The sequence below is a fragment of the Galleria mellonella genome, unplaced genomic scaffold (assembly GCF_026898425.1).
Source record: "Galleria mellonella isolate WM207_F2 unplaced genomic scaffold, CSIRO_AGI_GalMel_v1 utg173, whole genome shotgun sequence".
Classification (NCBI taxonomy): Eukaryota; Metazoa; Arthropoda; class Insecta; order Lepidoptera; family Pyralidae; genus Galleria; species Galleria mellonella.
The window spans coordinates 8,966,557-8,983,668 of NW_026442016.1; the positions used below are offsets into that span (position 1 = coordinate 8,966,557).

The 17,112-nt window shown below is 29.8% G+C and overlaps 1 protein-coding gene across 1 annotated transcript in view; it reads right to left on the reverse strand.

Annotated features, from left to right (window-relative positions):
* LOC113515597 (uncharacterized) overlaps positions 1-17,112 on the reverse strand; it is a 198,233-nt gene that overhangs the window by 155,058 nt on the left and 26,063 nt on the right. Inside the window, exon 2 of the mRNA XM_031912454.2 lies at positions 15,812-15,973. Within this exon, the coding sequence (XP_031768314.1) occupies positions 15,812-15,857 (46 nt within the window). The 5' untranslated portion in view covers positions 15,858-15,973. The remainder of the gene's footprint in view (positions 1-15,811; positions 15,974-17,112) is intronic.

The window sequence follows — 17,112 nt, forward strand, 5'->3', positions numbered from 1 at the left end:
TTATTATTATGCTAAATTGTTTTAGTAATAAAAAAACATCGCAAAGAAGTCTGTACGGAGAAATCATACTTTTTTCACATATTCTGAAATGAAATTAATTTTACAAATTTTGTACCTTATATTTTTTCTTCTTAGAATACCTATAAAAATCATATTAACTACGTTGTAAAAATAAAATAACACAAGCAATGAAATTAGTTGAAATTTTATAAATTGAAAGCGAAATTCATGTTAAAAATTTATACGAATATATTCTATTGGGGATATTGTGAGAATTTAGTTTATTTTGAAACGAATAAAGGCTAAAGGCTGGCTTGGCTTTATGCCAGCCACTGCGGGACAGACAGGCAACAAGTGAAATATTGAACTGGTATAACACATTTATTATTTCGTTTACTTATTTTATAGTACAAAACATTTTTTTCAGTAAAGGCTTTAATTTATACTGTATTTTTTATTATTTTATTTTCACTACTGCCCGTATATCTATGTATATGTTTGTATATTTGTATGTTTGGTAGTATCCTAAGTGTTAATTTAAAATATGGTTTATCTATGCACCAAATTTCATACAAAACACTTTAGCCTAAATGGCTACCTCATTCTCTAAATCATTAGGAGGAGTAAATATCAAATTATATAAATATCCAAATATCATTATTCCCACTAATATTTTAAATACATATTAATAGGATGATCAAGTACCAATAATATTACTTATTCTCGTACGGAAGGACGCCCTGTACTTTCAAGAGATTCCAGGTTGCCTCCGTTGTACATTATATGATGATACAGTAAATTTTTATATGTAAGTATATTATATTTTAAATTTTGGTATTGCTGTAATGGAAGATCTGTCAAAATCTTCTAAAGATATGACAGGAATTAGCAACACTCGAATGATAATTTACGATGTAAAAAAGAGAGACTGATATAAAGTACTATATAATATAAATAATCCTGTAGTTGGGATTAAAAAACATTTAGGCAAAATTTGTGTATGCGCGCGGCTTTTAATGAATGATAATGAACTCTGGCCTGATAGGGTATATTGCGATGGTATAGCGCGCAATGGGGTATCTGCGAACACATCATTATTGACAAATTCCTCTTCCCCATATCCTATCGATTTGATTGGAGTACAGACACCATTACAATAATACCTTTCTGTACTATGACACTAGATGACGTCACTTATTAAATTAAAACACATAATTTTTTAAAATATATTTTGTTGCTAGTAACATCAATTTTAAAATACAAGACTGCAGTCGATGCTTCTTCTTAGAAGTATGGATTTTAGCCCACTTCATATGTTTTTACTGTATTGTTCTACTTTAAGTTCGTGTATACTATACCGTGTAGTCCCGGCGTAGAATGACCTAACTTTTCCTTTTCCGTGGGTGTCGTAGGAGGCGACTAAGGGAGAAACTAAAAACTACTGGCAAAATCCTCCTAATGGTAAACTATCTTGTGTGTGTATGTATGAATGTATGTATGTGTATGTGTTATATTATTATATGTATTACACCTCCCATATTTAGAACTAACAGAATTTCAATTTCATCTTGCCTCCCACCAAATTGTTTATAATTACTCCTCTCCATCCAAAGGCTGCCTGGCAGAGATCGCTCTTAGCGATCAGGTCGCCCACTGTTTTCTCATTGTGATTATATCTTGTAATTATTTATAATAAGTTTACTATTGTAATCTTTTGGAGGAAACTATAAAGAGTATCTATCTATATGACAGTCTATAGGTGAGGCCAGTGTTCAGCAGTGGACAAATAACGGCTAATATGATGATAATGACGTGGGGGGGGAAGGGATTGTTAACAATGGAGCTTGACAGTCCCATTGCTAGCAATATGCCCTATTAGGTCGATCTCCACGAGGTTCCCCTTGGAAACCATCGTGATTAATCTTGTTGAATTCGTCACGATGGGCTAACTGACCTGTTTCATCCTCATCTATCATCCTTCACTGGTACCCCACCAGTGTATACCGATAGCGCAGGTGGAGTTACCATTCCATTATCATCCAATAAGAATAATTAACCAATAAGGACGAAATTGTTCGAAATAAAAATTATTGTTAGTATTAAGTTGGCTCTGATATATTTAACAATTTCAATAATTTTAAAATATTATTTCTGCAACAGAAACCCATAATAAATACTCAACAAATTCCATTCAAGAAATAAAAGTGATATTATTATTCCTTAGGAGTCATAAAGGAAACCTCAGAATGGCCATTTTATAGCGCAAAAGCTCTACGTACTTTTATTGCCTGTTTGCTCTTGGTTTACTTTCCCGCAATAGATTGTTTGGGTATATTAATTTACTAGTTGTAATCCACTGCTTTGCTTACGTGAGTTTCATTAAACTATCCTATACACCTTGGTGTGTTTAAATATATATATCTAGTGTATAAGTATGCCGTGTAGTTTCTGCATAGATTGGCCTAACACTTCCTTTCCCATGGATGTCATAGGAGGCAACTAAGAGTACCTAGTGATCGAGAGATGGGCAGCAGCGTCCCTTTTAAAATATCACTAAAGCCTAATTGCGGTTGCCAACCCGCCTGCCAAATATGGCAACTATTGGTTAAACCTCTCTTATGGGAGAGACCTGTGTTCAGCAGAGGACAGTTAACGGCTGTTAAAACATCTGTACAAAGTTTTACATTTTTAATATAATAACAATTATGGTAATCTGGAAAAGGCCGGATTTTACCGGAATCCATTTCCAGTGTTATTTTCACTGTAAAGGTATAAGTGCTAAAATCGTGAGTACCGGGGGGAATGGGGTTTTAGTAATTAGGTTAAACAGCCTCATTGCTGGCAATATACCCTCTCAGTTCGATCTCCATGTTGTTCTCCCTAGAAACCATCGTGGTTAATTCATGATGAATTCGCCTAATTGACCTAACTCATCCTCTTTTATCATCACTCACTAGTGCCTCGCCAGCGTATACTGATAGCACAGGGAGACACCCATCATCATCAACTAATAAAAAATTAAGAAAAACCGTATCAAATTTTTTACCTACCTTTAAAAAGTAAGAGATTCTCTATTCGGTATTTTTTTAATGTTTGCTACCTCATAACTGTTTTAGTTGTGAACTAATTTCGATTTTTTTTTATATATAATTTTAATTTGATGTATAAATTATAGAGTGCGTTCAGTAATTTAGTTTATAAATCAAAATAACTAGTTTTACCACAAAAAGTAGTTTTTTTTTTTTTGTGGAACACACTTATATTTATTACCTTATTCTTCTTAATCGCTTTCAATATTAAATAGTTTTAATGCATTACTTGTACCAAACATTTTTTTGGAAATGAAATTAATAAAGATCAATAAATTAATTAATAGTTCACAATAACTATAAATACCTCAAGATATATATTAACGCAAGAAATTAGATTTATATGAAAGCTAAGCGTGTTACTGCTAAATTAGTTCCCATAGTGTTACAAAAGCTAATTATTCATAGTAAACCGCATTAAACTTTACCGAAAACGTCATCTATAGTATTGTTTGTTGTTTTTGTTAGTCTTCTAAACTTATTTAGCATAAATTTTATGTAGGAACACCGCATCGATATTTAGGCGGAGTTAATTGGGTTTTATCGTGCTAACTTGAGGGCTAAACTGATTGAAATCATACAAAGTACATGAAGTTAGGATATTTAGGTATTTAAATCAATATCTGTGATCGCGTTTAAAACTAATTAAGTGATATAATGATAAACGATGCATGTTACAAAAATCTTAAGATTAGATCAAAAGGACTATTAATTTTATATGTATATACTTTAATATATATAAAAGAAGCAGTAAAAGGTGTTCCTTATCAGTACTGAACATTCCGAGACATAAACAATACGATACACCTGGGACCAGTTTATTGCTTTGTGAAATATGTTTTGTGTACTATATACTTAACTACAACGTACATATTTACCTCTTCCATTATATTTAAGTATATTGTAGTCGATTTTTTTATTTTATTTTAATTTGTAATATATATATATATATATATATATATATATATATATATATATATATATATATATATATATATATATATATATATATATATATATATATATATATATATATTTCTTTAACAAAAATTTGTATTTGAATGTCATAGTAGATACAATAATTTCATACAGTACATAAAATATAAATTAAGTTAAGCATAAAACAAATATATTTCTTTAACAAGTAGTCAATATAAACACCTTATCATATGTGAAATAAAAAATACATTTTGTTATTAGGATCTCTATTTATTTACTTACTAGCCGTATCCTGCAGATTTGCCTACGTGAATTAGTACATAAGATAGTCTACCCATCTATGAAATATCATTCAAACACGGCCAGCAATTTATCCATCGGTACAAAATTTCCCTTTTATATTATTAATACGATTAATTGAGCCAGTGATTTCATTCGCATGGTCATCCAAATTAATTTATAGTAAATAGATTTTGATCTACAAGAAACAGAATATATATTTAGAATAGAATCGTATCTACAATTAATTTTTTTATTTGCAAATAAACTGCAGTTCGTCACAAAATAATATGGAACAAACACGGGAGTAAATCCGGTTTACTCTCGTGTCGGTTCCATATTGATTTTAAAAAGTATTATCAGAATCGATACAGAACTGGCGACGTAATCGCCTGACATGTCTATGCAAAAGTGAAATTACAAAATTAAAATTGTGTTTCACGAAAAAAACATTTTAGTTTTTACATATTGAACGACGTAAACTACTTTTTATCTTGGCCTATTAATTTGAACCGGTTTGAGGTAATTCCGGACGAATGAACATATGTACATACGAGTATAAACTGAATATTTGCTGTTTGTATAATATCGATTTAATATAAGTGTTATTTCAATTCAACGAGTATTCGTTGATTCCGAACAATTATATCAGTATTATTTCAGAGCGGATTTCACGAATTACAGTTTCCTAAATTATAATTAAGTCCACTGTGTTATGACGGCCATCAAACATGATTATTTCCTACTACAATTACAGAACGTGCTTCCAACCGACTTCAAAAATAAGGAAGTTTTCATTTGATATATTAATATCTAATAGATATCATTGAAAATGTGATCTACTAAATCTAAAAATTCTCTATGATTTTTTCTCTATGATCTTAAATGGAATTCACATATGAGTATTGTCATTTATGCCTATACATTAAAAGGTTGTTGCTTAAAATAGAATATATGGATTCAATGCTCCTCAATGGTCTGATCGAATTCTGCTTAATTGTATCTATTGAACTGAACTTTAAACTGAAGGTGATGATTAAATACGTGTAATATAACTCGTGTGGTCTCGGTATAGAATGGGCTACGCCTACCTTTCCCGTAAATGTCGTAAGAAGCGATCAAGGGAAATCAATGGTCGAAGAATAGGCTATAGCGTCACACTTAAAACATCACTAAAGCCTAACTGCAATTACCAATTCGTCTGCCAAGCGTGGCAACTATTGGCAAAACCTCTCAATAGGTGGAGGTTTATGTTCAGTGGTGGACAGTTTACGGCTGATATAATGATAATGATGATGATGAATATGAGCCTTATTCATCGATGTCCAACAACCAAGAAGACTTACTTCTTTTACTTCATTTCTAAAAATATAAACCAATAAACTTGTAGTACAATGGTATGTTAAATGTATAAATTAAAAAATAAAGATTTTTTTATTTATACATTTATATATTAGATTTTTGTCCGCTATTTCGTACGCGCGGACTTTAGAAAAAGAAAAACTAATGAAACAAACTACTTCTTGGAGTAATATCAAAAGAAAACATACACTTGTTTTTAAGTTAGACCTTTTAAAACGCAACAGTGTAAGTTGCATTCAATTTGGTTTTTTGCACGATGCCGAAACAAATACACAGACAGACAAATTTCCTAAAAAATATTATATATTCATACATTTACTCTTTATTGCACCACTTAAAGAATAATACAAAGAGATTATTATTGATCATTGATATTATTATAGTGGCTTCTATTGCGCTTATTAAAACTCCTTACATAATTATTTTAAATATCTTCCATGTACTGGCATAGACCAGTTAAAATTTATTAAATTATTTTAGCATAAAAAAGTTGAAAATATAATGCAACGCTTAAAACTTTGAAACGTAGATAAAATAGATTTTTTTAAAATCTTCTAACGTAATTCTGGTCACGAAATATATTTTTTGGGTTCTATCATTTTGTGATGTTTAAATAAAGCCAAGGTAGCCAAACTAGTCACGCCTCGAGCTACAAAACGTGATGTTCCGGTTTGCTCAGTTTTACATTAAATTTGTACCAGGGAAACATTTACTCTAACCGGGGTTTATGTACATTTATCCAGCTGTCAAATAAAGGAGAGTAATGTTTATCGGGTGTATTAATGTTAAAATCAATGAAATCAATGAAATAGCAATTTTATATCAGTAGATTTGTTGTTAATGTTAACCTTGGAACCCAATTAGTTTCGAGCTAAGTTTACATTGTATCCAGGGATAATTTAACAAAGGAAACTTCAGGGAACTGAATTAAGAGGATTGGACCGATATAAATTATCCATAAGGCTATCTTCCACAGACTTATCTTTCAAAGACACAGATTTTATTTAAATAATAACGTTAAACTATTTTATTTTTACTGATTATATGATAAATTAATAGAAAAGTGATATGATTTATTTGGATTATATTATTGATATATAATTTTATATTCTGACTAGCTTTTTGCCCGTTGTTTCATACTCATGGATTTTAAGCAAGAAAACTTTCTTGCTTATGAAATCTTAATTAAATAGACCACTGCTAGATGTCGTATCAAGATAAAATACATCAGATTTTAAATTAGATCTTTAAGAATACAAATGTGAAAACCGCATTCAATTTGATGCAGTACTTATGCGTAATACCAGAACAAACATTTTTTAGTTGCCATTTTATTATATTATAAGATAATAAAATTTTAATTGTATAATTTCAAAATATAGGTACTATTCCATCATATGTAATTTAAAATTTACATACCTATTTATAATTTGTTTAAAATGGAGTAGGTAACAATATGTTTATTATGTCTGAAGTAACTTTGTCTTACGATTACAGTAATCTTATGTAAAACTGTTTGTTTTAATGAATAAATAAATAAATAAATAAAATTTAAATTCCAAGTCTAATACTGAAGCTACCGACACAAACTCATTTGAAATGGAAAGATCTTAGAACAAAAGAAAAAATAAGTATAGCGTTAGTAGTTCTTGCCATTGGTCATGGTTTTCTTAACGAATTTCGTTACGGATTTGCTTTCGGTTTACATGGTTACGGTATTACTATTACATGAATCCAACTTATGAACCGACTAACAGTTAGTTGGTTTAGGTCAAGTCTTGCAAATTAAATTAGATTCATTTACTGCTAACTGATTTTGCTGAAATTTTGCATTGGTATAACAATAGTTCATGACCTAGTGTAATATTTTCAAAATGGACGTCACCATCAGTTGGCGATAATATTTACCTATTTATCAATCTCGTTAATATTGTATACATTATTATGTGTGTACACGTTTTATATGGACGCATATACACACACAAACATATGCACACACGCAAAAACACGCATACGCACACGAACAAGCACACACACACACACACACACACACACACACAGAGAGAGAGAGAGAGAGAGAGAGGGAAAGGGAGAGAGAAAGAGAGACACATATACTAACATTAACACAAAATAGTTTCTGTTAATTTTTCAAGTCGCTGAAAATACTTGTTTTTGCAACATGTAGTAGACAAAAGTTTCCGTACTCAACGTACATTTAACTTTTTAAGCGTGAAATTCGTTACATTATGCCCTGTATTAACTTGTTTATATTAACGGTTATTTGATTCGTAATCATGTTAGGTAATATCTTCCCTGAGCCTATACAGATGCATAAACGTCTCAAATAAAATTGTGCATTCTAAATTACGTTCATATTTTTTAAGGAAAATTTAAATTATGGAAAGAGATATTTAGCTTTAAATATTTTTTAAAAGCCTTTTGACCTTTTAAGGGTGACTTTGGGCACGCATACCTCAAATAAAACTCTTTCTGAAATACATTTCCATATAAATATTTTTCAGGGAAAGGCAGAGGGTAATACATAGGAAAGTTACTATAGAAGTTTTGTCAAAAGTCACGAGTAAATTTTGCTCCGCAATAAAATAATGTGTGATGATTAATCTAATACATACTACAAGAAAGAATATATATAATACAATATTAAAACTAAACAGTCGAAGTAATGAGCGTCATATTATTTTAATATTATATAAATTTAACTATTTATTATATTATTACAATTACAATACAATTAATTCAAAATATTAAACTAGATAAGTAAATTGATACTCGAGTGAAATGAAAGAATTTTACTTCACACTGACCAATGCCATTTGGCAATAGTATGATAGTACAGCATAAAATGGCCGCTGAGTCTCAATAGCTCCGTAGAGAGATATAGGACTTAAATAGGTTTTCAGGCAGGTAGGGGCATACCGTTGCCAAACAGCTTAGCCATCTTTTTTTTATACTTTTTACGTATAGTATAATCTTGGAATTGTGTTTTTCCAAATAAAATCAAACGCACATAAAATATATTTTACAGAATATTTAGATGTTTTTAATTGACTTTAGTGTGATTTTGTATTTTTTTTTTATGGCTGGTCACTTGGTGTACTCAGAACACTTATCTTTTTCTCTGTAACTTCTAACAATTTCTCTCATTTTATGATAAGTTTGAATTTTGTTATATACATATATATTAAATAGGGGCTTTAATATTTTTTTTACAATAGCACGGTATAACAGGAAAACAAATATGCAACTTTTAATTTTCCGTTAATGATAAAGTTAAATCATGACCATTCATAACATCGGAAAATTAAAAACTTTTTCATATTATTGTATAAACCTTTTTATATATTGTAATGATGTAGTACAAAATATAAAAAAAAATACAAAAGCATATAATTCACCATTGCACGATATCACATGATTTACTATCACAAGAATAGTAAAAGAGCAAAATATATGCAATCATATGGGAATGTTTTTAATTTTCTGCAAGAATATAGTGGATGTGTATGGTTTTCTTTATTGGACGATAATGAAATGGTAACTCCGCCTAGGCAGCAGTGAGAAATGATAGTTGAGAATGAAAAGACAAGTCAGTTAGCCCATCGTAGTGAATAAGCCTGGAATTCAGCAAGATGGTTTCAAGGAGGGACCACATGGAGGTCGACCTGATAGGGTATATTGCTAACCATGGGACTAGTAGTTCGCATTGCTAACAGTCCCTTCACGCCAGATGTGTATGGTATAACGATATCTAGGATTGAAAATGATAAAAGCATCTCCGTACAATTGTATGAATTTTGCCATCCTATTACATCGTAACGGTAAAATCGCATGATTTCGAATCGGTAAATTACGAAATTAAATTTATGCTAATATGCACTTATTATACTACTAAAATTGTAAAGAAGTATAATGTTTTCCTGATAGTAAAAGGTTACCAAAGAGGTTACCCTGAAAAACGTAATTGTATATATAATTTATATCTTGCAGATACAGAGAGTGGCCTGGTAGATATAAATCTTACTTTTTTCAATCATCCTGTCAACTATACCACAAGAAGTAAGCCTTTGTACTCGTAATTAATTGTGTAAACACGTAGGACAGAGGACATATTTAAACAAGATTTTCACATAAGGAACTTTTATTTTCAATCCAACGGTTTACAAAATTAACTTAAGCATCTTTAGAAATTCAGACTACTTATTTATTCCTAAGTAGAAGAGCATCTAGTCCAATACTGTTTTAAACAACTTCGACTACCAAGTTTTCTTATATTGGGAACTGATTAAAAATTTGCTACATATTTTGGAGTACTCTTCTTAATTAAAGATTTACGGATGTCTACAATAAAATTTAGTTATTTCTACTATTTATTTACTCCATCTGATGTGTCTGAATAAAAGTTATATATAGTATTTTCTTTTATACAACTTCGAATGGCAATTATATATTTATTAATATATATAATTAACTAAACAGTAACTCAAATACTACATGCAGTTATGACATTTTAATGCTAAATTCATGAAAAGTGAGTTGTAAACGGCAGTAAATAAACAAGTATGCAAAATTTTTCCAACAGCTGTTCGTGAGATGTAAAAAGTTTTAAATTTTACAGGTACAGAGCCTGGTGTTCTTCACAGACGACGTTCTATTTATTATGCATTTAGATAGAAATTGCCTCCGAGTCTTAATTTCAAATCAGTACTAGGTATTTCTTTCTATTCAGAGATGTAGGTACAAATTCAAATTTTAGACATACTCTTTCATATAGCTGTTTCAGTAGAAATCCCAATTGTTATTTTTTTATGCAACTTAGAATGGCAAATAAGCTGACGAATCACCTAAAGCGGTAACTCTCGCCTATAATCATAACCAGTAGCAATTTAAGAACAAAAATGAGCTATCATTAATACTAACTTTAAAAAAAAATTGTTTATTAAATAATATTTTTACGGCCAACTATGTTGCAATATTTCGTTATATTATATTTAAGTAATATCATATATGTGAATATTTGTAAAGTTATATGTTCACATATTTGTTACTCAATAACGTTGCTTCAATGAACTTAAATGAAATTTCATATATGAGTAGTTTATATCCTTAATCGTTCGACTCGCGGTGTTCGGTCGCGCTAATCCTCTGCCGCGCCTACCGCCGGTATAGACGCGCCCCGGCGACCCCGGGCAGCGACCCTGTTCATTATAATTATTCATCTGTTTGCCATTGCCCCTTTAGCCGCGTAGGTTTTATTTATGTACCGCCTTCCCTGAGCTATAACACTGTTTACTTATATACATGGGCAAAGCCGCAGGAAGCAACTAGTTAGCAATATTTATGCTTTATTTATTTATTTATTACTATAGTTGCATTGCACATTATGATAATATATTTTGCAAAAAAAAAAAAACAACAACACAACATGCATCTTGTCAGGTATAGCAACCTAAGGAAAGAGGAAGATATTATATGCTTAGATGCTAATTATGTTTTTATTTTGTAAACATATTTTTATGCTTATTTGATGAAGCACCGTTTTGAATGTCATGTACCATTTTGAATCTAATTATAGAAACTTAAAATATTATAATTAATAAATTTGTACAATTTATTATGAGTACAGATTGTAGCTACCTTATTAAAACATGCATTTGATGAGAACAATTTTCCAAACAGAAAAGGGATAATAGGATTACTTGCAGATAATTCCGTAATAAAATATTTTTATAATTACATTTCAAAATAAACTTCGTCCATTGTAATAAATGAGATATAAATTCAAATCAATTTAATTTATTATCAGATTATAAGCTTGCATAATTGGAGTTTTCAACGAAGCGAATTATTCATGTTCCCTGGGGCTTTTGTATTATGATTGCAACCCAGTATCTAAATATTAATATGCTCGTATTAAGCAGATTAAATTTACAGTAATAACGAACATAACGAATTTTATTCAGCATTATTATTATACATAATCATAATATCGTCTTTCCATCAAGTGGGCTCTCAGATTGTTTGTCATTCTAATTATCATACAAAAAAAGGCAATAAAATTACTCGTTACAAAAATATTCAGGCATATTTTAAAGTTTATGAGGGGACAGATAATATTAAATTTTAACTAAAATAAGGAATCTTTATTTTTTATTTGATTTAATTATATTCTACGTTATTTTCTTTTTATTGTAATGAGCATTCTTCTTATTTATTCAAATGTAAATGATGTAAATATAGATAAATACCGTAAAATTGAGCAATTACGTGCTTCAAGTGATGTGAAAATTGCACAAGATTCTGATGTCACATTGTAAGACTAGTATGTAGTTATACTTCACATTATTTGTATGACAAAAAACTTGTGTAATTATGCCTTTTGAAATCTTTGTTATTTTATAATACCATTATTGGTTCTTAAAATGATATACAATACAATCATGATTATCCAAATATTCGATTATCCGGACTTTATTCTTCACGGCTCTAATTACCAATTTAGAAATGGAACTATGCATTAAATGGGAAAAAAGATATTACGTGACTCCTTACTTTTATAGCTTGTAATTTTTTATATATCATATTAGCTAAATGACGTATGTTAATAATACAAAAATATTAAAATCTATAATAAAAAAAAATATTAAAATTTCATTGTGTTTGACTGACTTTGAAATCCATTTTCCGGATTTTCGATTATACGCATTACCCCTGGTTTTATTTGATTCGGATAATCGATATTCTACTATATAAACATAATTTCTTGAAGTCTTTATATTATTTTAAGAAATTTTCAATTCCATGTAACAGAAAATTTCAAATACATTTTTTTTTTTCTAAATAAAACCCGAAAGTCTCCCCCAGATAGCATTTAAGAACCTCTATAAATGTTATTCAGGGTTAAAGGTCATTGTAAATGGTTACATTTAGATACAGAAGAAACAGTAATTATTTAGCTTTGTGACTTAGAAAATATAGTATAAAAAATAAGTAATTTGTCGTTCATTCCCGCAGGCATTACCGAAAATTCTTTCGCCTGATAAAAAGGGTTAAGGAAACCTAATTTAAGTTTCTAGATCCAAAAATTTTGTAGATTAAAAAAAAAAAATTTAATAGGCTCATCAAAGACAAGATTGTCACAAATAATTCACCGTTATCTTACTTTCAATGATACTTTTAATGAAAGAAAGAAAAAAAAACTTTTATTCAAGTAAACTTAGATTTAAGCATTTTTGATTAGAAATTTTTTTTTCATTACCGCCCATTCAAACGCAATTTTAGCCAGTAAGAACGGGCAATTAATTATATTAATGAATTTGTTTGAATACAAACTATTAAGCAGTGTCAGGCCATAGAATTTAAAATAAATATTACCATATATAATTAAAACAAATTAATAAAGTAATAAATAACAATATTTTATTATCATATGATTAACTTTTCATATGAGCAGATAGATATAATAAGTTGTGATGAATTAGTTTCTCATTACGTAGATGTCCAAATTTGAGAAGCAAACATATATGTAGTATCTTAATTAATAATTAAGTATTGCCAAAATATTAAAATTCATTATCATTAATATTAGGCTTTATTAAACTGTCCTTTATAGTTATATAATGCATATGCCAGAGGTTTGGTTATTGTTCGGCCGTAACTGAAATTAATATTGGACAAGGATTACGAGGCAAAACGCGAGTAAGTAATTATGGGAAGTAATATTGCCGTAATAGTAACAAACGATTTAATAGACTAGTATAATAAATAGTTGTCATTAAACACACATACACACATTCACATTTACAGAGATACTTTTATACAAATTTACTTACACAAGTATTTCTTCTCAATATTCTTCAATATTCTTTTTGTAAGCATTTTGCTTGCATGTTGTGCACCATTTTGAAGGTACGTATGGCACATATGGTACATATGGCAACGACGACAACAAAATTACTGGGTTATGTGATTTTAATTCCTCGTAACTGGTATTAAAAATAAGTGATGACCTTCGTGGCATAGTGGTGGATACATTTGCATAAATAAGGTCTCGGGTTCAATTCCTAGATTATTCAGGTTTCGAGCTTTTTTAAAAAGGAAACTACCTTGCACCAAACCAGCCCAAAACACCCAGGGCTGTGTTTCCAAATATTCGTTATTTGCTTCCACATAACACAGAGTATACTAGCTTAAGAACTGGGCAAACTATTGTGTATATACATAAAAAACAAATATGAAAAAATATCTGTTAATATAACAGGTATTTTTATTACAAAAAAATCCTTTTATTTTTAGTTTTACTAAGAAGTTATATCTACCTATAATTAACTTATACATTTATACGTGTTATATTTTTTTTATTCTTATGAATAAATAAATTAATGATATAAAAACCATTCATTGTTCACTGCTGTACATAGGCCATTCACATACAGTGCCATACACAATGGTTTATGTTGTAAGTCTATATCTAACTATCTGTTATAACACTTTACACAGAATATTATAAATATAATATCTATATAAAGTAACTATTAATTTTGTCATTCGGCAATAGATGTTTTTGTATTTTATGCACGAAAATTATTAATTCACTCTTGCGCCACTTGCCCTTTTCTATCTGTTCTCCTTTAACTAAAGGTTGTCTGTAAGAGATTGCCCTAGTGATAAGACCGCCTTTTGTACCTTAATGTGTATATTTCAATCTGTATATATGTTACTGTATTTCATTTGAATTATTCACTTGTCATTGTATATTTTTATTTATGGTGCAATAAAGAGTTAAATAAATAAATAGTCACCTAACATTGTTCGATTTTAGATGGCGTACATTTGTGGCGTGTATTTGAATAAAGGATATTGCATTAAGATATGAATCTTTATGCTATTATGATCTGAATATAGCATTACCAGCATGCTTTGCTTTTTCACATGTTCGCTAGAATGTAGATAATTGTATATCCGTATCTGTATCTTTTATGTCTGTACAAGTTCTTTGTTTAATAAAATAATTTTATGATATTCAATAAATAGTAATTACTTCGTTCATTTAGACTTTGTTTTTTAATATTGAAATATTATGTCCAGCTCCGATTCTAAATCCAAAGGAAGATCGAAAATTCGATGGACAGATTTTTTTAATAATTTTGTGTTATAAACAAGCAAATAATCCGTCTACTTGTAAAGCCAGAAACTAGAAATTATAATACGCTCTTTTTTAAGAATCCCTTGCTGCAATTTCTAGGGATACTCTGATGTAATTAGAAAGATCCTACAATATTTCCGAGATCGACGTGTCCAATCGTACGGAGTGAGGGGATAAAATATGGAAAGCCATTACTGGACGGAACTAACTAGACAAGAGACACACACAATGGAGTCTATTCTGAGGAGGCATTTCTCTAAACTTATCTCTTAACCGAATTTCTTAATTTGGTAGTTTCGCAAAATTACCGTTTTATGGATTATCATATACAATATTTATAATAATTTTGACTTAAATCTATTAGAAATTTAGTTCAAATTGGTTCTTAGAATAAAGATTTCGCCGTGATATGAAATTTTAATTTGAGCTTAGATTTAGAGAAATGGCATCTCAGAATCGAACCTGCTATAGTATTTCAGTTACCAGATATTAAAATATTTACTACAAATTGATTAGGTTATACATGTTTTTTAAAACATCGCCCGATTGATTGTAAAAAATTCCCATGTCAATAATAGTAAAAACAGTCTAATTTATTTGATAGTGGCATGATAATTTTACTGCACGTTTATGCATCAAATCTGAGTAGGTTACACCCCGCATCTGTCTTCGATGACATCATTTCTGGGGAGTTTGTAAAAATGATTGAGCAAAGATCACATGGTTGTATTTAGTGGTCTCTATAACCATCCAATCACCACACGTGATTGGATGGTTATCTCTATAACAACCACTCTTGGTTGTAGTCACATGTATCATAAATATGTGGAAAAATAAAAAAAATACTATATATTTTAAACCGATTATTATCTTACGTCGGACTTAAAAGCCTGAGCAGATGAAGTAAACATAAAGAACGAAACGTTTGTCCACAGTGAAAACGTCTCTCGTATGCGCGGTCCGCTAAAATGCTACTCACATTTGATCGAGTCGGATTTGTGCGGCGACTTCTTGTCGCGCACCATGGCTGCGGGCGAGTGCGCGCTGTGTGGCCGACGCGGGCGCGCGCCGTAATACTATCGACCGCGACCCGCGCCGCCGCCGCTGAGCGCCACCGTATTCTCGTGGTTATGCCAGATTCCTAGAACAATTTCAGGTATTATTCTTAGTGGAACATTCTCTTTCCAATTGAGCGTCTCAAAAGGGGTATTATTATTTATAATATTTAATATATATACCACACATATTACTACACAATACTAACTTTACAAGTATATGATATATTCTTTAGCAATATAAAGGTTGTAAGCGTCTTAGTAATAAATATAAATGAAGCACAAGTTCACTTAGTTCATTTAATTTAGATATCATACTATTAACCCATATATTTACTTATTTTACTTTGTATTTGATATATAACAAATAATATAACATAAATACCCAACTTCTCTTTATCCATTGATACATATTTAACTATAGCTTATTTAGGACTTCCATCGACAATAATTGTGATATATTTTATATAACGACCACGTGGTTTACTATACTTGTTCACTCTTATTTAAAAAAAAAATTAATAGTATTTAATATTTCAAACACAAAATTTAATGTAAAATGTCTAATTTCTTAAGTACTAACAAGTGAAATAGAATGTTTGAAACACGAATTAGAATGAAAATGAGGAAGGTCTGAATCTACTTAATTAAAATTAGTGAAAAGCTACAAGCCTACTTAATTCAGCATTTCATCAATTTGTAAGAAAGAAAATGTTCTAAATGCCAATAAATTAATTAAGTTATAGTATTTCGAGAACTAATGATATTTGAAGTTATCAAATAAATCGAAAATAAACCGAAATAAAAATATTTTAAATTCGCGGAGTATTCATAAAACAATTCGAATCGTTTGGTAGTTAATACTTTTCGGAAATACTTTATAAAAACATAGTCAATAATGCATGCCGTCTGAACTTTACTGAGTTACGATAAGACTCAACTTCGTACAAATATCTTCTATCAGTTATATCTTCGCTTCTATGTACTGAGAAGATATTTTCCTTTGAATAATATTTTTTGTTAAACTTTCTAAGCCCAAGACTTATTCAAAACAAAAGGCACTTATAAAGTATTTTATATTGAAAAGGAATTTTGTATTTTAATTTGTAGATAAAACTTTAGGAAATAAAATAAAGTCACGTGTGAATGTTAAAGACTTTTTGAACAGATTCGAGTTTCGGTTTTTTATTACAGAATAATGTAGTTTAGAAAAGCCAACCAAATT